This window comes from Falco punctatus (assembly GCF_963210335.1).
Source record: "Falco punctatus genome assembly, chromosome: 5".
Taxonomy (NCBI): Eukaryota; Metazoa; Chordata; class Aves; order Falconiformes; family Falconidae; genus Falco; species Falco punctatus.
This window is the reverse complement of record NC_137584.1, coordinates 85,629,177-85,652,308: the sequence shown is the minus strand read 5'-3', so window position 1 is coordinate 85,652,308 and position 23,132 is coordinate 85,629,177. Positions and strand designations below refer to the sequence as shown.

The window sequence follows — 23,132 nt, the reverse complement described above, 5'->3', positions numbered from 1 at the left end:
AAAAAAAAGCTGCTGATAGTCTAGTTTTTATTATAGGTTCTGTAGGAAACTAGATGGCTAATCTGGAAATAAAACTTGCACTGGACATACAAATATACTGAAATTAGGCATCGTAATCAATCACAATGTGAAACAGCTTATTTTCTCTTATGTAGATGAAGCTCACCAACTTTAAGAACATTTAAGCGTGGCCTGCCTTACCGAGTTCTCTAGCATGAGATAATTAGCAGTATGAGGCTGCCACATCTGCAACCAATAGAGACAAAAAATCCTCACTATAATTTAAATTCTGAAGGCAACCAGGACCTTGGGTTGTGCTGGCTTGTTTTGCAAAGATGGAGAGGGGGGAAAAAGGTTCGCTTAAGCCAAAAACTGCCCATCCGAGCCAGATATGCAAGCAATAAATTCTAATTCTAAGCTCTACAGCATCTGTGTCTGTAGAATTTATTTAGAAATGAATACTTTTTCTGAGAGGAATGGCTGTGTTCCCAGGGACAGTACCCTCCCATTGATAATGTGTACTTTTGCATTTTAAAATCAGGCACATGCTTTCCAGTATTTGTAGTCATTGTTTCAAAGGCCCATAGGTAAATAATATTATTTTTTTCCTTGATGACTTAATGCTATGTATATTGTCAGGTACTTTTAAGATGCTAGGTGTTTAGTAGAAACAATAACTTAATCTTTCTGCCTTGAAATTTGTAATTGAAAAGGCCTTTATGGTAGATTGATCAGTATTTTAGTACATAATTTCAGTTTGCAAATGTCCTTGCTCATGAGTCTGTTATTAACGTGTGTATATTCATGGATTTGGCAGAAACGGGCACTTTTATATTTCATAAGCTCCAGCACAACTATGAGTGTTGGTAATCCAACCATCTTGTGAACAGCCAAATTGCTTTTGTCTGGTAGTAACTAGTCAGGTCCAATGCGGCAGCTTCGTAGCGCAGGGATCATCTCCAATTCTTGCTTGATAGTTTACATGCTGGAATGGATTCTTCTTGTGTGGCAGTAGCTGGTTTGAGTCGCTGACACTTTTTCATACAGAGGAACCAATAACGGATGGCATTAGCAGAAATTAGTTGTGACATTTTTAAAACATAGTGAATAGCATGCAAGTTCCTACCTACAGTTATTGGAGGAGCTGGTAAGAGCTGCCAGGGCCACCTGAGCTCAGGAAACATTTGTTAGGTAGCTGTGCTCCCTTTGAAGAAATTTTGGCACCCCGTGCTTTCTCTTGTATGCAAAAGCACCAATGCTATCTCATCCTGAAAAGAGATGAAGGCTGATGGCCCTACGGAGAGGTCCAAAGAAAGCAGGTTAATTTATTGTTGGTGAAGTTTGTCTTGTCCATTCATGTGGTTCCCACATGTTTCATGTCCACTGGAAGCCTGACTGTCTTCCTAGAACCATGCCTTGGTCAGTCACAGCAGTCTTGCTTGTATGACTTGGTACATTTTTGATTGCTACTGTTTGCAACCAGGTTTCAGCCTTCCTGGTGATGGTGAGTCTTTGTTCTCTCACCTTGTTCAAGTCTTTCGTGTCATCTAGACTGAAATGCAACTACAAATCTGGAAGCTCTGAGAAGACCATCATCTGAAGTGACATGACACTGACGCTTGGATCTGTACAGTTGTATACAAGTTTTTGCATCCTTCTAACTTCTTTGCTGCTTAGCTCAATCCATGTAACGCTTCTGCTTCAAACCTGCAATTAAAGGATCGTGTGCTCAAAGTTATATAAGAAGTTGTCAAAAGCATCTAAAGGCGTTAACAAATGTCCAAACCGAGCTGACACGGTTTCACTGACACCGTTTGCTTTTCATTTGATGAATACTCTGGAAAGGCTACTCAACTGTGCCTGCCCTTGGGTTGGCACATAGAGCACAATTGTACCATAAAGTAAACCCATGTGATCAAATCTTGCCAGTTTATTCAGCGTTAGTTACCAAGCTTTAGCTTTGTAACAAAGAGGTGCCACCGTCATGCTAACACTGGTCTTTCTGGTAATCTATATTGATTTTCAAATTAACCTTAGGCTTCTACAGCACTTTGGTGTATTAACGATTTTTCACTTAGCCTAATGATTGGAAAGTAAATTCCATTAAGCTTGTCCTAAAGTAATTCAACTGGAAGAAAATTTCCCAGAATATCTCTATGCTACTCTCCATCATTTCCATCTCTTATTGCGTATCCTTGTAGAATGATTGTCTCTAATGCTCACACCTGAGAACAGAGTGCATTCAGCATCTTTTCCTCCCTTTGGACAGAATATTAACTAGCTGTAGCGTGCAAATACCAGTAATTATGTAGTGCAGAAATTGACAGTCGCTTCAGTGACTCAAAACAAAACAGATCCCTGCTTTGATGCTTTTAATCTCAGTAGTCATGTTTGCAAAAATTGATGGGGAAAAATATTAGCAAGGTTATAGGACTAAATAATATCTCTAGCAAGCTTCAAAACCATGTTGAAAGAACATTATGATGGTTGTAATGTCAAGGCTTCAAAAATAACAGTTCCTAAGCAAAAGGTCACAGAACAACTGTTCCCAGCCATAAGGCTGGAAACGAACGGAAGGTCGGTCTGCTGCGCTGGGGTCAGCAGAGCCGCACGCTTACAGAAGGAATGTAACAACCCAAACAAGTGGAGGTTGATATTCCCCTTACTCTGTATATCCTTTAGTAATTTGTAGGTTAGGAACTGCCTTTTCATGGAGTCCAGCAATCTGTTGTGATTTCTTCCTTTAATTTGTGCAATCACTTTTGAATCTATTTGTATTTTTGTCATCCACAAAACACTAGAAACAGTAGCAAAGTGTTCTGTAGCGTCTGTATCCATATTTCCTCAATATCTTTTTGATTCACGTTATACAGTTTTACATTTAGCTTGCCTGCGTTTAATTATACTTTTCTCTCTTTCCTTCCCCCTCTTTTCTTTTTTTCACAAGGACTCAAATCTACTTACTGAAGTACACCATTTTATCTTTAACATTCTTCTTTACATTCTCTTTTAATTGTCCTTGCACCATCTCTTGGGAGAGGGGTATTTGGTTTTGGTAATCATACACATTTATGCCGAGCCTCTACGAAAATGTTTACAAGCATTGTCAGGAAAACAGTAAAGCTTTTTCTCTTTGGCCTTTTGTTTTTCTCTTGGCATACATCCTTGCGGTATGACGGTGGTCTTCCTGAAATCAAACATTAGCAGAACAGGCTTGTGGGGTGTAGATGTTGTTGTCACAAAGATAATGAGCTGGAGTACAGTGCGTAGTTGTCCTTACGGGGGCTTTTTGGTAGTTGCAGGTTGAATCAGTACTACACATTGCTCAAAATAATTCAAGAGTAGCTTTGAGAAGCTTGGGCATTCACTAATTGGTCAATGAAGCAATCGTTTATGGTATGTGAAAAGATATTCTCTGTATCATGTCTTTTTGTACCATCAAGCTGTTTGCAGCAGTGATGGGCTGTGGTTGAGTATAACATAATCTTCTTCCCGCTGACCCTATTAAATTTAGCGCGCAGGGATTCTTATGCTCATGTAAGCATGTGTAGAATATTTTATTTCACTATCATTTTCATTGTGTTGTTTCTTCTTTTGCTTACTGAACAGTAGTCGAGGTGTCATCTGGGGACAAACAGTTTCCTTTTTCTTTTTTTTTTTTTTTTTAACACTGAAATAAGAGTGCTTCATGAATATTCAAGAATAAACATTCATGATGCTCTCAGGAAATGGAGTTCCTTTTTCATAGGCAAAGAAATCAGGCACAGGTAAGAGCGTAGACATCCACATATTTCGATGTCAGTTTGTGGCTCACACAGTCTGTGTCTTGCTTTGGGTGTTTATTTAAGGAGTACTTACCGCTATGTAGCGCTTAATGTGCATCAGTGTGAACAGGATTAGACCCCAGGGGCTCAGACTAAGTCCTCGGAAAACACCGTGTGCGCCAGCGCTGCCCTGCCCTCTCGTGCAGAGCTTTGTGGAACAGCAGCTGTGGGATCCAGATATTCTGGGTAGTTCCAGGCAACTTCAAATATGAGACTCTCTTTTTTCTCTTGGATCCTATTCTTATTTGCTCGGTTCGTTTTGTCTTTTGTAATACCCAAGAGAGAGGTTGTACAGCAGCAGTCTTTGTTCCAAAGACCTGATCCTTCCCCCCAGCAGAACTTTTTCCTGTTAATGTCTTGTACTGCTTTCAGTCTGACCTTTCATGGTTTCCATGCAGGAGGCACCTGCTTGCCTGTGCAGTCCCTCTACTTTCTATCAATATTCAGCCACATTCACCACCAAATCTTTACGATTTCCAGTTTCCATGCGTTTTATAGTGCAAACTTAATCGCTTTCCCTTTCTGTCTTGTTGTGCTGCCCCACACTCTCATGCCTCAAGCATCCCTGGGTGTGTGTCCAGCTACCTGCTTTGGGCAGGCTTCTGGAGTCACGGCAGCGTTTTCTCCTGCAGCTTGGAGTGAGTGCCTTGGAGGGCTTGGCACCGTGTCCACAACATGATTATTGGGAAGAGAAGTGCATATGCTGCCTTCTGGCCTGGCTTTCGTAGGGACCCCGGCGTGCAGCTGCAAGCAGTCAGCTACGCAGCCCCTATCCTGGACTCTGCTGCTATCCCAGATGGTGCCCGACTGGCCCGTCTCCATCTCGGTGTCCTTGCGCTAATTCTGGCTGTCCTGTGTGGTTTTGAGAAGTCCTACAGACCTTGTTCTTCACTGGTTCAAAATGTCACAGGGGACTACTACAGCTGTATTTCTGTCCTTCGCAGACAGTTACTGATATTTACACTGGAGAGATGAGATGATATTTGTGGTCTGGTGCCAACCCTCTGTGATTTCAGCGTGCTGTCACTTTTATTGACTATATTGCACGTGTCCTTCACCTGGCTAGTAACATAGAATCTGTGAAGTTGTGGCTCCCTTTTATTTTGCTTTCTACATTTCAAATAGGCTGTTTGGATGAAACTCAATCTGGGTTAAAAAGCTGCTAACTGGCAAGCTATTGATTTGAATCCCCTATGTATTTCCTCAAAGACGAAGCATTTTTTCCTCATGTGCTTTTTATTTTTCCTCAATGCACTGTCAGAATTTTTTCTGCTTTTGACTTTGGAGCATGCCCATCTGTCTCTTTAAAACCTCTCCATTTTAATCTATGAAGTATGTGGGTGACCAAACCAGAATGCTGAAGCCCTCAAAAATGCATCTGACAGGCTGGTCAAAACAGTAGTAAATCAAGCATGAGACTCTTTACAGTCTTTTCTAAAAGTAAGCATGAAGAATAGACAATGCAGCTCTGCTGGAGCAGGCTGAAAAGTGCCTTGTTCTTCTAAGAACCTTAGACCCATGGTAAGGAAAAAAAGCTCAGCTTCAGTTGTTGTTTGGACTAAGAAGGCGTAAAATAAGATTAGGAAAAAACTGGGCACCCCAAAACTGTGCTTAGCCTTACAACTCTTAAGAAAAAAAATATTTTACTTTCCACAAATTGGTTTGTAAAGGCTTGGAGGATATATTGTGCTGCTTCTGTAGTCAGAGAATAAAATACATTCCTCAAGTAATTGGAGAGTGGGGGAGTGCATGAATAGCTGAATGAATATACGGATAAATGAAACAATGAATGAGTGGGCAAAGGCAAGAGTGAAATAATGAACTGAGGATGAAATGGAAGAGAGTGAAGGAGATGGAGGAAGAATGACGTGGAGGGAAAGTAGTGGGGGAAATGAAATAAAAAGGAGGAATGAATCAGATGAAAGAGAAGGGCAGACACAGAAAAGTGAGTAATTAATTTAGGAAAAGGTCAGACAAGAATGCTGTCACAAAAGCATGCTTCACCTTTTGCCAACATAGGTGAAAAGAGAGAAAAATAATTGGAATTGAGATAGGAATGATCTGGAAAAAAGTTAGAAAAGTCAAAGGCTGGCTTGGCAGGGTAATAGGGTCCAAGGAAAGAGGTAGGGAAAGATGCTGAGAGACAAATGAGAAGAATTAGTAAAGGGGAACAGGGCTGCACTGCTGGCAGCCCTGGGTTATTTGGGGCTGTGCCTCTGCCTTGAGTGGCCACAGCCAGGTCAGCTCGTGCTCTTGGCTTGTGGTAGCCTGGAGATAAGTCTCTGGGGCCGCTCAGAGCATCACTTAAATGTCCCACCTGCCAGGCTGGGGAGTTCTCCTGCACGGCAAGGAAACCGCCAGAGCCCCCAGCAGAGCAACGGGTGCCCGAGGACCGCATTCTGGGAGTGATCGCACCAGTGTTGTTATTGCTCGTCAGCACATTGAGAAGTGGCTGTTGCAATACTGATGGGCTTAGAATGTATAAATAGCAGAATGAAATTGCACTGGTAAGTTAAAAAGAGAGACGGAGATAAATAATCACTGCGGTTTTTATTTTTTGGTTTTTTTTTTTGGTAGGGATTTTGCCTTGTTCATTCATAGAAGCTTGTGATCTAATTCCTCATGTGTTAAGATGAAAAAAACTGTCCCTGAATTCCTGGATGTTTCATCTAGGAAGTATATAAACAAATCTAGTGCTTCATAATGCTAAGCCAAGTGAAGAAAGGAGTTTTTGAAGGGAGGTGGGGTAAGCAGTCTGGGAGTTTACAAATCTCTCTATTATATTTAAAATAGATTGCTTTTGTAGTAAAAATATATGCAATTATAATTAGGCAGAGAAAGAAAGCCACAATCTAACTTTAGTAATGCTTTTACTGACAGTATTATAGTCTTCCCTTAAGTGGTAATATACTTTGTTGCCTGAATCAAGTAAGAAAATTACTTTTCCCAATCTCTGAAGCAATCAGTTTTATAGCTTCATCTAGTAAATGAGCAGCCTACTTTCCAATAATGAACAGCCAAAAAAGATGTGGAATTTTTTTTAAAATATTCTATAAACTTTGTTGTACGCTAGTTATCTTACAGACTCTACTGAATCATCAGTCCCACAAAACAGATTTGTACCCAGAAAATGCTATTTAGAGGAATGCTGAGTTCTATTAAGGGGAAAGAATTGAACTCATCATCATCATTGCTCTTATTATTCAAAGCTTTATTCAGTATAATTTATGGCTATTGATATGAAATACGTTAAATAACCCAAAATAAAGTAAAAATCTGATTGAAAAATACTGATATCAGAGTCAAGTCAGTGCAAAATGAGCATTTCTCTCATGTTTGCTGCATCAGGCAGTAAAACCTGTTAAGACACATGAAACGTTTGCTACTTTCAATAAAACTATTAGAGGGAAAGGAAAAGCTGGTTTGATCTTTTTAAGTTCCACTACATTCTTGTGCACAGACTCAGGTTTTTTGTTTTTAAAGACAGTCGGGAATGGGAGCCCTAACTTTGTTCCAAACAGTAAGGGTTTCTATAGCAAATATGGTACAGACATCACTGCCTTCAGAGGCCAGATCCAGGTGGGAAGGTATAGAGTGGAAGCATGCCTGCTTCCCTGACTGGTTCCAGGTAACTGTAGCATTGGGTGCTTGCATTTGTGGGGTTCTTGCTCGTCGTATGCCTCTTGCAGCATATGCCTCCCAAGTACGCGGTGACACGGGTGTGTCTCTGTTAAGAATGGAGTAGATGTTTTTCTGGTGGAAAAATGTAGAATGTAAAATTCTAAAGTAACAACTAAAGATATTAAATAAAATGTCAAGTACACACTGCAGGGTTTATGAAACAGAAGTGGGAAGGAAGAACTATTACAGTGCAAATAATGAAACCCCATGGGGTTAACAAGGTTAATTCACTTTTAAAAAGCATGTTATTATATATTCTGGATTAGAGAAAGACTTATTAGGCTTTAAATCCTATTACTAAATACTGGGGAGGGTAGCATGGGCTGCACTGTATTTTGTTTTTTTCCTTATGGAATCTCGGTGCTGTATGGATTTATAGAAGCCCTGTGTCTTGGGAGTGAAAATGAGGAAGCCACGAGTTTGCTCTGGAAACTGGATTTCCGTCTTTGGAAAGACCAGAGGTCTGTAGTCGTATGAGTTTCTTCCTTGTTTGCAGTCTAAAAACCTGTGCGTAGGTTAATTAAATGTGCCCACATGTGATTAATCAACCAAGCTACCCGCTATTTGCAGGGCGTGCCTGTGCTGGATCTGTTCTGTGGGTAAAGAGGAGACCTGTTGTCTCGGTGCTGTCGTATTTGTCATGGTTTGTCCACCCTGCAGTTAAGACGGACCTCTGGCTTTTTGTTGGTGAATCAGGAATTAGGCGTAGCTGGGTGGGTGAGTATGGCAAAGCAGTGTCATCGGGCCTCTCTCTCATCTCTCCTGTGGCATGGGGTGGGAAGTGTTTTGATTATGTGTCCGTTTATTTCTGCTGGGTGAATCAAAAGGGCCCAGCAGGCAGCGCAGAATGCGTTCACGTGGGTGAGAGCTGTAACGCTCCTACACTGAGTAGTTACTGTCTACAGCAGGATACTTAGCTGAGAAATCAGTATTTTGATTACTTGGACTAGCAACAAATGCCAACATTTGACATTTTCAAAGCCACTGTAAGGGCGTTATATAGATAAATGCTACCTTGGGAACTAACTAGCTCCCAAGATGTCATTGAAGTTACACAAGCAATTGAAAGAAATTAATTCTGACCTTTCCTTTGTTCTCAAGAATCTGCCATCCTGTACGCAGTGAGCAAACTCTGCACAGATGAGGATCCCCTATGGGGCTTTTTTGGGTCTTCTGCTTCACGGTGGACACCTGTGTCAACACATGGGAAATGCCCTCCCAAGCCAGCATTGCCCTCCCATCTGCTTTGTTTGCACCAGGCAAACGGCTGTGCAAGGTCAAAGGCAATCAAATACCGGGGCTCGCCACCCGGAATTCCCGAGAGACCTGGGCTGGAGAGGAATGGAGGCTGTGGTTACATGGACCGGCCTTTAAACGGCAGCACTGGCACGAGCGGGTCCTGCGTCCTCACAGACCCAGCCACAAGCCGCCCATTCCCACGCTTGCGCTGCGCCATCAGCTGTGTCAGAAAAATGGTTTACTGCCACGCGGTGAGCTGGGCTAGCAAATTGTTCTGCATTTGAAACAACCATTTTATTTGTAGTTATTTTTAACCTGGATCCATTTTCTGATCCAGTTGATTCTTGGACCCTGAAAAAGTACCTCGGGCACAGCTGAGGAGGTGGTGGAGGAAAGGAGAACGGTTGCTGAAAATGAGATTTGTTCATGCCTCTGTTACTGGGGTGGGGTGGATTGTTTTAACCATGCCAGCTGTAATTCTGCAATAATTGGTTTTCAGAGGGCTGGGTTCTGTAATGCTCATTTCTCACTGTTTCTTTTTCTTCCTGCTCTCTCCTGTCCCCACACTCCTGGCTTCCTCAGCTGTGTGGATAGAGCAGTTTCTGGGGTATGCTGGCTCACAGAAATTATTTTAAACCACTGAATGAGTAAAAACCAATGGTGAGCGTAGAGGATATTTGTTCTCCCTGATCATGCAGGACAGAGCCTGACGGTGTGTTACAGTCTGATGGGGCGGGAAGGGAACCAGCCGAGATGCTGGCTCGCTGCCTGGCAAGGGGGCTGGGAAGCCGGCGGGCAGCAAAGGAGGCCTGTCTCTCCTCACACCCACAACTCCCCAACTCCGCAGAACCTTAACTGCAGCCTGGCCGCTCAGGGAAGCTCTCCTGTAGCAGTCTTTCTCCCAAGTCCCAGCCAGGCATGGACACATGAGCCAGCTGAGGAGCACGTTGGTGGAGATGAGCAGTGGCAGCATGCAGTTTTCTGTGTGTTCCTGTGTGTTTTCCCTGAATCACCCATGCCACAGACCCAGGCACGTGAGCCCATCCATTGCAGTTCCAGTGGGTGCTGCAGGCACCCATGTCTTTCCAGAGATGGACCAGCGGGGCCCATGGAGCTGCAGGCACAGATTCCTCTCCTCTGCACTGATATCCTCAACATATCTTTGTGTCAGTGACCTCAGATGCGATAAAATAAGGTAATAAGCATTACAGTGATTTTTCATGAACAATATCTATATCAGAAACAGCCTAATTTTACTACAGACAGCATTACCTTTGGGGGCCGGTGGTGTCTGGAGAAGCTGCACATACCCCCAGTTTATGGCTGATGGTGCATTGGGTGCGAGTGGGAATTTCATTCAGAAGCAGAGATGTTTGTCATGCAGGTGGTTTGAGTGGTGTGAACATAAATTGAATTGCAAAGACTTTCTGGGCATTGCTTGGGCTTGTACTAGGATGTAATTTCTTTGGGTAACTATGTTTTAATTTTGTGTGTGTCTGGCAGTTGCATATGGAGCTGCTAAAGAAGAAGCGGCAAGGTTTTTCTTGTACACTGTTTTTTGTTAAAAAAAATTACTATGGGTTTAGGCTGATGAGCAGCACAGAGTGGCAGGATTCAGTCCTGGCAGGTTTTGAAAAAGGAGAGGGGTCTGTGTGTGAGGAGTGGAGGGCAACGTAAGCAACACAGCCGATTCCAAGTTAAGGTATTACCATCAGAGATTTCCCTAAAAGTCCTTGAGTGTTCTCTCTTTAAATAAGTCTGAATCCTTAATCCTTCTGGGGCCAGGCAGACTTTTAAATTGCATTTCAAATCTAATATTCCATAAAGAGCACAGAAACAGTAAATAGTCTAGTTTGTCTTTTAATCATTCAGAGACATAGTAAAAATAATTTTGTCAAGTTGTGCATTCCTCTGCGTTTGTACTTGTCCTCCTCTGAGTGCTGGCAGGTCACTCTAATGGGGCTTCTGGAACAACTCCAGACTTTTTGCAATCAGTCGAGACGAAAGCATGACAATTCCTGGGGAGATGATCCTCTGCCTGTGTCACTTGTGTCTGCCCAATATGAGACAGCTACTCTGCCCCTTGTGAGCAGGGTATGGAAAGCTCTGGATTTTTTTCTTTTGTGGAATAAAAATTTTATTTATGGGTGCACTCTGTGCTAAGGCTTGTAATTGAAAGCAAATACATAAAATGAAAATGTCTATTGCAAACTGTAGGGAAGGAGACATTCTGTTTGTTTATCTATATGTGTGTACACCCATATCCTAGTGAGCAAATAGTATTTTAAAAAATAAGTTTGGGACCATGGGGTAATAATGGAGCTTTTGTTGATCTTTCTGAGTTAGCACATGATTAACTGATCTGAAACCTCTGTCTAGCTGGCAGAATACAGCAGGTCCCTCCCAGCCCTGTGCTAGCCCCCAGAGAGGCCGTGCAAGGTGCCGTGCTGGCTGCTTGAGCACCAGCTGCACTCCAGTGTGCATGTGCTCCTCCGCTCCAGGATTCATGGTATGGGCAATTAAATCTGCTCTTGACACGGGCTTGAGGCCACCCTCCAAAAGGTATAGATCAAAACGTGTATCTCTGTGAGCCAAGAGACTGTCAGCAGTGGGGTGAAACAAAGCGGCCACAGCTCGTGTTCTCAGGCTCCTTTTTAAAGGTCTCATTATTTAGAGTATCTGCTTGGGAATGCACAGAATTAGGAGGGGGGTGGGAGGGATGGCTGTGAGCAAAGCGCGTGGACATGGTGATGAGGAGAGTGGAGGGATGGCAAGAACAAGGTAAGCAGAGGAGGGCAGCTGTACCTGCTGCAGCCAGCCCGGTCATGACGTGGGGAACGGTGGCTGGAAGATGCGCAGTGGATGGGGTGCGCTGCAGGAGCATGTGTCAGGTTCGAACTGCAAATATATGTGAGAGCTGTAAGTAGTAGTGCTGCTTTCCCCAGCCAAACTGATTTCATGTGCTAGTGCTTCTTTGTATCCCACTCTCCCTTCTCCTTTGTGATCCTTCTACAACCTCCCCCATCCTAACCAACAGCCCTGTGCAGCTCCCCCTGCCCAGCGCGCACCCCCCTCCATCGCCTGCTGCCTCTGCAGCCTGCACTTGACAAGCTCTGTTTTCCCCAAATGGGGAGGGAGAGGCATTCAGAAGCTGTTCATCTTCTCTGCCTTTACACCGCTCCCGTTCCTAGCAGGGGGTACCAGAGCCCAGCCTGGCTCCACAACTCTTTCTCCTGGGGTTCTGCGTGATGCATGGGCCCAACACGTGCCACCAGGTCATGTAGCTCCATTTCTCTCCACCCTCTTTTCTGCTGCAGCACTGCTTCCTACAGGCAGGGCTAATGAGGTCAGGGCCCTCGGTGCTTTTCTCATCCTTGCTCTGCCTCTTGTGAATCACCCGTCGCTGTTGCTGCAGTTTCCCAGATAACCTCTGCCTGGCTCTCCTCTCAGTCCTTAAGTCCTTCCCCTTTCCCATTTTTTCTTTCCCTCTGGTTTTAGAAACACTATAGCGAAAGTAAGAAAGTTGTGAAGACAGAAGGCCAATTTTAGCCGTGGTACAAGCAAATGCAGCTTCTGTTTCTTGGGCGTTATGTTTGCTAACTCCGGAGTCAGTTTAGCTTGTAACTGGTGCTGTTGAAAACTGTCGCAGGCAGAATTTGCATGTTTGATTTCAAGGCAGCTATGATAACAGCAGCCTAAACAGTTGCTCTTTCTGTGTTGTCTTTTTACCGTACCCACCAGAGGGGTGATTTGGCTCGGTGATGTTGCCTCTGTACCCAGGCAACCTGGTAATATCCTAGACTGCTCAAAGAAGTTGGATCCAAAGCCTCCTGGTGCACCTTCTCGAGATGATTGCATAAACCTGGATGTGGAGGCCAAGCGGCAGCCCTGTGAGCCCTGGCCTCCTCCAGTCTCCCATGAAGAAGAGTCTTCCATGTTGTGTAGCTACCTGGTTACCTTCCTCGAGCAGCAGTGAAACTCGCAGCTAGCATGAGCTGCAACACAGGCGCACCAAGATGCGCCCCTGGATGCCATACGGTTTTTCATGATAGAGCATGTATGTGATGAGCCCTTGGTTAAAGTTTTCCACCAACAGCTTAGTGTTTTGACTCAAATACGTAGGAAACAGCCTAGCCTTAAGCTCCTGGGCTTGAAGTCCAGTTTGCCCTGTAGCCTCCATGCCATGGTTAGTGGGGTATCTGGGAGCAAGCAGCTAGACTGAACGGGATGTTGCAGTGCTTGAAATGGTAAATGGCGCTTGTTTGTGCCATCCTTCTTCTTTGGGATTGCTTTGGGAACTGGATTTCTTTTGGAAATGGATGAAAAGTCAGGCTTTTGGCCATACTGCTAATGTCTTCTGTTTGTTTCCTCTGTGATGAGACAAAGCAAGAGGCTAAATGACAGCCTGGCACCTCCAAGGGGTTGTGTTCCCACCACATGGAGAAGGTCCGGGCTTTCAACGGCAGTGCCCTCTCTGTGCATCCCAGACTGCAGCAGTCCTCTCCCTTAAACAGAGTGCAAAACCTCCCCACCTAGTTGAAAAAGTACTCTGAGAAATGTCTGTTACGTAAAGCATGCTTTGATCCCTACAGTGGTCTTTTTTTTCCTGCGGAGAGAGGGCAACCTGGCTCAGCCTTCAGAATGCACGATTTTATTGAACGAGCAAATCCACTTGAGTTTTAAGTGACAGCGCTGGTTTTCTCTAAGATCTTACCCTGCTGTTTAATCTTCACTGAAACAAAATTAGATTTATTTCTTAAGAATCTGGCACCTATATTAGCAATCAAGACCACAAATTGTGCCTTCTGGTTGAACTCGGTAGCCCCCAGCTTTGTGTAATTGAGGCTGCAGCAGGATAAGGAGTTCTGTGACGGCTTCACATATTGATCAGTCCGCTTTAATTTCCTTGTGGGACCTGGACCACGCTGGGGTTGATGGATTGTGTTGAAGGCCTGATAAGCCTGTTTTAACAAAACACCTCAAGGGCTTCTAGAACAGAGGCAATTATCAATAGTGATACATGTTTCCTTTCATCAAAAGTTAAGGGCTCATTAAAAGGCGGCACAGCAGCTGCTGTTTGCAACACATGGCTTTGTTTAATTAACTTGGAGATACTGTTGCCTCAGCCTTATGAGTTGGCTATTTCTGGAAGGAAAAGAAAACAGGTTTCAGGTTTTGGTTTTAATGGTATGTGTGATAACGGTGTCTCCTGCACTGCTATAGTGGCTACTTTGGTAATTGAAGCCTAGATCACATTTTGGAGTGATAGTTGCATCCCACCGCTTATGCCCATGTCTAAACTGCCCCATGCCCACAGATCCTGATGTTTTACAACTTTTGAATTTTGTGTCAAAGTACTTACAACATCTGCTATTTTTAATGTTAGTGTTACTGGTTAAATAGTCTCTTGTTCTACCTTTGGCAATCAGTATTTCTGTTCAGCATTGGCTAGTTCAAACATGGTTTTAAACTGTGTTTATTTTAGGCTCTCAGATACAAGAAGGAAGCTCATTGTTTCTGACTGTTTTACCTTTCCTACTCAAAAATCCTAACAATTAATTTATAACCTATGTGGCGTAGGTGTGTTGTGGGTGTTACATTCATACCGCTAGTAAATATTGCAAATTGGATGTATGGAAAGAAAATACAATCAAGGCAAACTACTATGTTAAACTTCATTTTAAACACAGTTTTCAGATAAGCAGCTAGAAGTTTAGCACCTTGCAGAATTGTTTTCCTTAGCTAGTAGGAGTTGCTTTTGTTTTATTTGTCAGAAAACAATATAAACCATTGAACACCCGTGCTATAGTGGTTTTTTTTATTATTTCTTTTCAGTTTTACACATAGTATCTCATTAATTAGCACAATTCTGCTCATTAATGTGTGGATTGAAAGTCAGCAGTAACACGTTCCAAGGAAAATTGGAAAATATCTTTGCTTCTAAGCATAGATGAATGTGGATGGGTTATACCCAGAAAAAAATTGGAAAGGTAGCTGAGTTGCAGCAAATGTAATTGTACCGAGAACTGAATTCTGTAACTTGCTCAAAATCCTGTGTTGCATTCTTTGGTGCTTCATGAAGAGTGGCACCTTACCCGATTTTTCTTGTTTTCTAGATGTCTGAACTTATAGAGTAATTTATTCAAGTGAGAATTACAGTTTTCATAATAAAAAAGAAATACTTAGACCGCTAACTGTTGCTTAAAATTGCAAATCAAGTGTTTCTTAGGAGGTCAGTAATGGGAATTTAGATGAAAAGAAATATATTTCAGTTCTCTAGGTATCCTGGGATTCTTTTGAAGTTGTGACTCATATCCAACCATCACTGGAATTCATGGTACTGAAGATCCCGTGAATGTTTAATGGGAGATGGCTGGTTCCGTTACTGCCTCCAGGCTGCTGTTTACTGTCACTGCTCTTCCCCAGCTACTGTCATGACTAAAATGTGAAGATGAGTGGGTTACTGTAAATTACCTTCAGCAATGATTAATTCAGGTTATTCGCCCCCTCTTCCAAACACTGGAGCACTGAAAGAATAGTAACGATGTAAGAAATCCCATAAACTTACATAATATTATGTATATTCTGGATTTAGTCTGCAAACATACTGCTGGGGCCAGGTCAGACATTCCTACTGACGTGATGGACCCAGCGTGCTCTTACCTAACAAGTAGTTCCTTTGATTTCAGCCATCTGTGATCCTTATTACAGCTGTGTGGTTCATAGTGGGTTGAATGTCACGTATTAGCAGGATTAGGTGCGGTTTCAGCATCCTTTAGGCCTTTGCTTACTTTGTTATTCCTTAATTCTCTACTGATGTTCTTCTTATCGGGGTCTTGCCACGCGATAGGCACTGTAGGCTACCTGCTCCAACCATCCATGGTACAGGACAAAGGAGCAAAGGCTGCTTTTCGGGAAGGGGTTGTAACTAGGGTGGTATTTTAAAGGTCATTATTATAATATGTAGCAGGTTTGAATTACAAAATAGACCTTTAAAAAAGTGAGCTTATTTAAAATAAAAAAGAACTTTAAAACAAAAAGTTTTTTGGAGCATACAGTGCTGGAAAAAAATAGCAATTATTTGTTCTAAAATGGAAGAAAATTATGTGAACAGTATAATACATGGGAATGCTCCCTATTCCTGCTTTTCTGGAATATATGTTAATAAAGGTCTTAAATGGTGGGACAGTAACACTATTTATCATTGATTTTAAACCTTAATGATATGTTTAATTACATCCCTCACTCGTTTTAGAAGCTGAGGCCTTGAAATATGAAGTTTTTTGGTTTTTTCTTTAATCATGTAAATTACAGTATTGTAAACAATGCTATTTATTATTTTATCCTTAAATCTCTAGGTGCTGAAGTGTTGTATATGAACATGTCAGCATATAACGAAGGGCGGCTTCAGTCATCTTTCTGGATTGTTGACAAACAGCACGTGTACATTGGAAGTGCCAGCCTAGACTGGAGATCATTGGGACAGGTAACTTAATTGATAAAGTAATCCTATACCCTTTGAGGGTATAATGAGGAGGAAAAAAACCAGTAATGTTCTGAGGCCAGCAAGTGGAAATGGAGAGCTTTCTTTTTCTGATAGTTTGCTGGCAAAAGTGCCAGCATCAAAAACTGTGCTGCTATGGTTTTGATGACTCTTTAGTGTTGGCAAAGTATCTTACTAGAAATCTTATTTTCATTGGAATGGTTATCCTCAGCAGTTATGCTTTGGGCTAAATTAAAAAAAAAAAAAAGAATTGCCTTTATTGACTTCTGTCATGATTTTGTTGTTTGAAAATGTAAGTTCTCGTTTACTCATTTAAAAAAAAAAAAAAAACAAAAGCCACACCAAAAAAACAACAAGTGAGCCAGCTTGTTGGAAAACAAACTGTTAGGAAACTCCGTAATAATGTTGTGGGCATGACCTATTCCATTTAAATATGGAAAAGCAGAATTTGGAAAGACTTCCAAATAGATAGTGGGTATTATCCTGAAATACTTACCACCTTTGGGGAGGGAGAGATTTATAGGTACAGAAAGTCAAATAGCATAATGTCTTTGAAGGTCATACGTATTAGAGAGAAATCCTTATTTTGATTTCTTATAAACATGAGAGTTGCAGAATGTACACCAAGTCCCCTGCCAACAACCAGTGCTGAGGGCTCTCCACATTCTATGACCATTTTGAAGAAGTAATTTGTTAGTAATGCAGCTTATTTGCCTTCTTGTAGGTATCTGTAGCTTTTTTCTTTCTGCAACAGCCTTAGGATTCACCCAGGAGTAGCTGTCGTGTTCATTTTTGCTATGTACACTGACTGTGTGAGGCTGCTCTTGGTTGTATTTAGGGAGTGGACCCTGTGCTTTTAGATCTCCCTAACTGAAATACACAACAGAGGGGGAAAAGAAGCAGTCCTAGGTTGCACTAAAACCCTTTACTTTCTAACTATGAGCTGAATCTCAGAAGCACATGAATAATTTTGAACATGGGTTCTAATGATTTTTGAAAGAAGGCGGCGTGTGTTGTTTGTTTTGAGCTAAGAGACTGAAAGTCTGAATAAAACCAAAACAACCATTTTAGTAAAGAAAGAGTAAATAAATACATTTTTTCTGTTCCTATGTGTATTAACCTATTTAAAAGGTAACTTTTTGAACGTTTACAAAGGCATCTACAAAATGGTAAAGAAGAGGATGTTGTTAGCGAACCAGAGAAAAACTTGGCCAAGGGGATGTTGTATTTTTAGTCAGTGTAAGAACATACAGTTTGGGCTTTTGGACAGTTTAGAAATTAAGTGTTTATACGTTGTCTGTGCCTTGTGAGCTAAACTGTCTGTATGTCATAACAAAATAGCTCTTTGCAGAACTATTTATCTTATAAGTAGTTTCGTTTTGAAGCCTCTTCTAATGGGGGTTTTGAGTATTAGTGAAAATAATAGATGTGGAGAAAAGAAGAACATCTACCACACAGATTATTATATTTAATGATTGCATCTTCATCATATTAATGATATATGAATATGATATGAATCATAAATTCATTATATTAATGATAACATCTTCATCATAGATGCTAAATTCCTTACAGGTTTGGTCTTCTCGTGCTGAAGGAAATCTTAACTCTTGTTATATACCCACATTAAACTTTGATGCCGGTTCTTTGTGGGCCAGCATATCAAATATGATTCCTCACCGTTAATTTTATCACTCTTTTCTGCATGCATTTGGACATATTTTTTTTTTAATCTTATTGTCATATGACAGTAGATGTTTATATGTGGTGGTAAGATGAAGCTCAGAAGAATATTTGTACAGAGCAAAAAGAACTCTCTCTGAATTGCAGTTAAAGAGAATCTGCTTTCAATTAGTTGAGAAATGTGCACTGGGATTTCAGAGGAGCCGAAGGAAATGAGATGCGTGGTTCCTGTTGACACCAGATATAAGTATCCAATTCCCTTACCCCCAGAGTTACAGGTTAATAAATCAGGGTAACTGTCAGAGAGATCTGATGTGCCGTCCTAAGATAATAATCTGTCTTGAACTTCTCTTTTCACATAAGAGGCAAAATAAGCACAGAACTCTTGTCATTTTATTCCGAGTACTTTCATGGAGGAAAATGCTTTGCACACGCGTGGGACCTAAACTTAGAACCCCCAGTGAGCTGAGCCCTTGCTGGGAAAACATCCCCCCCGGGTTCTCATTATCGGAGCCCTGGTGTAGCTGCAAGTGAGGGATCAGGTCCCTCTCCTCTCTCTTCTCCAAGCAGCCTAAATGAGTAAGGACTGAGTTTCCCTGGGAAATTGTGGAGCAGGTAGTGCCTGGCCTGTCCAGAGCCATGCTCTCAGCTTCTGCAACTTGGCAGCAGCAGGCAGGGAGCTCGCTGCGCCTTCCCTGTGACATCCTGGTTGACCTGCAGGGAAAGGACCGTGAAAAGGCAGACGGGGCTGTTGATTAGTCACATATGGTCTCTTGAAAAGCTCATCCCACTTTTAGAGTAACAGAACTCGCGGCTATTGAATCAGCAAACCACTTTGGCCAGTATTACTAGATCTTGACAGCAAATCACAGAATAAAGCAGGTCTGTGCCATGCTGGAAACACGCGGTACTGTGGGCTGTTGGGCGCAGCAGTTGGCTTCTGCTTAAACACAACATCCCCTATGACTCAGTCACCTTGTAGCTGACAATGTCTTGTTATTCAGCAGCACAGTTCCAATGTAAATTACGTGAGTGCATTCAGTTTTGCCTCTAATGTGCAATTGAATTGTTTGTTAATTATTTCATTGCATCTAAAATGCAATGAAAAGCTGAAGATTTGAACTGTGCATGGTCATCGTATCTTTTCACACGCCTTCCCCTGTATTTTCTGTGTGCATGTTTATTGCCTCCTCTGTACCGAACCTCTGCATACATTCAGGCCAGTACCCTACATAATTCGTATCGGAGCACCTACCTGCTTCGCTAGTGCAACTGCCACAAGAGATGCAGCAGGCCTCTATGGTATTTCACCCTGGGCTACAGCCTTCCTGCCTCTTGCTTGATCGGAGCCTAAAGAGGTAGAAACACATTTGTGACATAGCGGTACAGAGCATTTAACATATAACAGCTCAGCATACTAGAGAATAGTTATGCAAGATTACTGTGGTAGATATAACTGGATTTTATTGCTGTTTTGTCCCTTTGCTGTGAGATTTTTTTTTTTTTAAAAAAAGTCTGTTAAGCATCATTCTTCTCTTGGGAGCCTGAGTAGTCTAAAGCTGAAGTAGTAATTTAACTTTTAACAGCTCCTTAGGAAACACCACCAGGACTTGGATGTCCAAAGATGTCGGCTTTCTTTTTACAATTTTTGGGGAGAATTCTTCCCTACATTTATAAGCTGGATGCTAGAAATGAACCCCATATGAAGCTTACTTAGTGTTGTTGCTGTTTTCTTGACTTGCAACACTGACAAGAAGCAATACAAGTATTTCCTTTAAAAGTAAATCTTCTGCACAGAGGACAGATTTTCATACGCTGCATATATTTCTTAGGGAATAACCTTTAAAGTGCCATATATCCTTGTGCCTTCACTGTTAAAGTTTTAATATTTGCCAGAGTCTCAGCTTTGAAATTATGGGCAAGGCTGTCGGCACATCATTACTTTTAAAAAAACCTACGTTTCGATTATGTTGCAAGTCTGCAAAAACTCTAATAATTTTGGCTGAAGTCATCTGTGCCAACTATCTGCTTCAGCCTGAGATCAAACCCCACAGGCAAATGAAAAATACTCTTTAGACTCCCTGAAAACAGGAGTTTACAAAAATTAGAGGGGTTTTCAGTCATAGTGAAATATTTTGATCTTTTCTTCAAACAGATCTAGAATTTGTGTCAGAGGTGCATTTTTTTTTCTTTTGTTATCAATATATAGCAAATATTGCCCAGTTGCCTAACCCCTTGAAAATTCTGGGTTATGAACAACCAGAGATTTTATTGATTTCTTAGACAGGTATCACTTTCTTAGATACAGTAAGCTGTGTAAGATCTTATAGTGAAATATTTCTACCAATCAAATTTCTTTCTGGTACATTTTTATGAACAGATAAAATGGTGCAAACCCTGTATAAACGTGTTACAGGTTTACCAGCTTGATGGAAGGCACCTGGCAGACACAGTCTCTTGTTCTTTGTGGTGCCATTCTGCCTTCAAAATGTGATTTTGGGGGAGTGCTAGAAGAGGTGAATGACGAAGATAAAATTTTAAATCACATTTTGGACTTTTTACTTCATAGAGGAGATCTATGTGATCAGCTGTACAACTTCCATCTTCCACTTCATTAACATGCATCTAGTAAATGAAGTATTTTCCCAGAGTTCCGACTCTCTCTAGTAGCTCTCACCTTCTAAGATGGTCTTGTAATCATCGAACGAGCCAAGCAACATCTTTGGGACGTAGCTGTGCAACCTACTTAAGTATATATTTAAGATAACAACATGTAGGAGGCTATTTTTATGCAGCAGAATATGTGCATCTATGTTAAAATGTTTGGCTGAAAAGGATTCAGTCAAACATGCCTCAAATTAGGTACACATACTGGTTAATTTTTGCCTGCGGTTTGATCTAATAACTGGCCATGGTGCTATATTCTAGCTTCTAGTTCTTTGACCAAGTCACTTATAATGTACTTTAAAAACCAAGAAATCTGTTATATAAAAAATGTTATAATTCCTCATATTAATGTAGAGCAAGAGCTAACAAAAAGTGTCATCTATTTCTTTTGTTCCATGACTCCCTCCAGTAGTTCCAGCAAAGCTTGAAAATGCATTTAGTTCCTTAATTCTGTTAAGAACTGTGAGGTTTGTAATACACAAAAACCTTTAATCAGCTGAAGAAATGCTTCTGGAGCTCTTCATGCTAACAACATTTTTGTAAAAGTTTTATTCACACATGAATAATTGAATCCTGTGGGCAAACAACTGTAATGGATTAGTTGAACCACTTCAAAAAAAATACATTTATGTGCAACAAATAATCAGCCCTTGGAAAATTCTATTATTGAAAATTATTGAAACAAGTAAAATTAATCCGATTGTCTTCACTGGAAGTGGGATTGGGCTAGTATTAAATACTCCTGTAGGCAAAAAATAACTTAAATTATGAATACCAGCAGGTAGCAAGTAGTTGGGGGGGGTCCGAAATTGAACGTTCAGGGTCTCAAGCAGAAGCCTGCTTCTTGCTCCTGGTAATTGGTGGATCTGACTGTAACACCTGGACTAAATGGAAGTGGCATGTTTGGAATGTTCCAGTTACCGAAGAGAAATGGGGCAGAACTAGCAGTTAGGGGCTGCGCACGCCTGGTACTTATTCTAGGAAACTGTTTAGACTGGGGGGAAAGTGAGTCTTGATGTGCCAGAAAATAAGGGGTGCTGGAAAGAAGTGGTCTTGGAACAAAGAAGGGGACCCAAACGGAAGAAGGGGAAGTTCCTGGCTGGAGGAAAGATCCTGGTGATCGGGGAGCTGTGGGGAGATGGAAGCCAGGGGATGCACCAGGGACACTGGCTGGTGATGCCTGAGACAGGTAGTGGTGAGCAGCCACGCGGCAGGGATGGGCCCGACTTTCTGCCTGAGCATCCTGGGTCAGCAGCCACCTCCCTGCCGGGATGGAAGGTGTCAAAGGTAATCGAGTAGTTGCAAAAGCTCTTGTCTTGTTGGGTTTTTAAAAAAGCCCTAATATCCAGATCCACTGTGGATAGTAATTTATACTGCCTGTGACATCTTAAAAGCATTATCCCAAATAGTCCTACTTAAATTTTGGCTCAGCTGGTGTTGAGGAAAAGTTCCTCATGATTTTCTGTCTTAGCTGTGTAAAAATTGCTAGCAGAGGATTTTTCTTTTTAAGATGCCTCTCAAGTCCATGTATTTTCTGGATTGTTCATTCTTCTGATTGCTTTAAATTCAGACCAGTTTAAGTTGAATGGTTGTAAGATGTAATTTTTTTATAGAGAGAAAAAAAAACCACCAGACTGTAAAACATGTTTTTTTGGAGGACAAAAAAAACCCAACCATGTGAACTTGCTCTCATTTTCCCATTTATTTTATGTCTCTGTTGGATTCTTTGTGTGATCTGTTTCACTGATGCAAAGCAAGACTTCAGAAAGGCATTTCATTTCTCTTCATCTTAAAAATCCATCAGGAGGAGGACTTGAAACATAATACCTGATGTCTTCATCTATGTATTTATTTATGAAGACATGTTAATTCTTGGTAAATTAGGCTTGGTCTTATGAGTAGAATTTTTTGACCTTGCTTCTTTCATGAAATGAGTCCGGGCTGTGTTTTGAATCGCAGAAGTTTATCTCATCATCTGTGTTGCAAAGGATCAATGATTTGTTCTGGCTGACTCTCAGCAGTGCTGTGGGGCACTTGCTAAAGTGTCCTGTGTGACAGCTGGGTATCTGACAGGACTACTAAACAACAGGATTTTCTTTCCAGGCAGTTTTCTCTCCATCCCCTTGTAGTCTCTGGTTGTTAAAAGTTAGAAACTGCTGATTGTATCTGCATAATTTAAGGTAATTAGGAAATTAGATAAACGGTCACGTTGTTTATCAAGTTGGAAACAGTGCCCTGTTTTATCTGAGGAGTTAGGTTTTCACTTGATGTGCCTAAGATGTTAAATAAATACACAAGAGGAACAGAATACGGTAGAAGTTGCGATGTGTGACAGCACGTGAATGAGAAACTCTCTATGGGCTACTCTTTCATTATGATTATTATTATGTAAAGTGTGCTTGTCTCTTTAGGGTTGACTCCTACAGGACATGAAAGTTGTAGCAATTATAAATTATCAATTACATTTGAAGAATAAGAAATAAATTGCCCAATTCATTTATTCTGTTAATAATTCTGTTGAATCAACAGACAAA

The 23,132-nt window shown here is 41.5% G+C and overlaps 1 protein-coding gene across 3 annotated transcripts in view; it reads left to right on the top strand.

Annotated features, from left to right (window-relative positions):
- PLD5 (phospholipase D family member 5) overlaps positions 1-23,132 on the top strand; it is a 203,393-nt gene that overhangs the window by 141,997 nt on the left and 38,264 nt on the right. For all 3 annotated transcript variants that reach the window (XM_080389758.1, XM_080389759.1, XM_080389760.1), the window contains one exon: positions 16,103-16,230. In XM_080389758.1, coding sequence (XP_080245884.1) covers positions 16,103-16,230 — 128 coding nt within the window. The remainder of the gene's footprint in view (positions 1-16,102; positions 16,231-23,132) is intronic.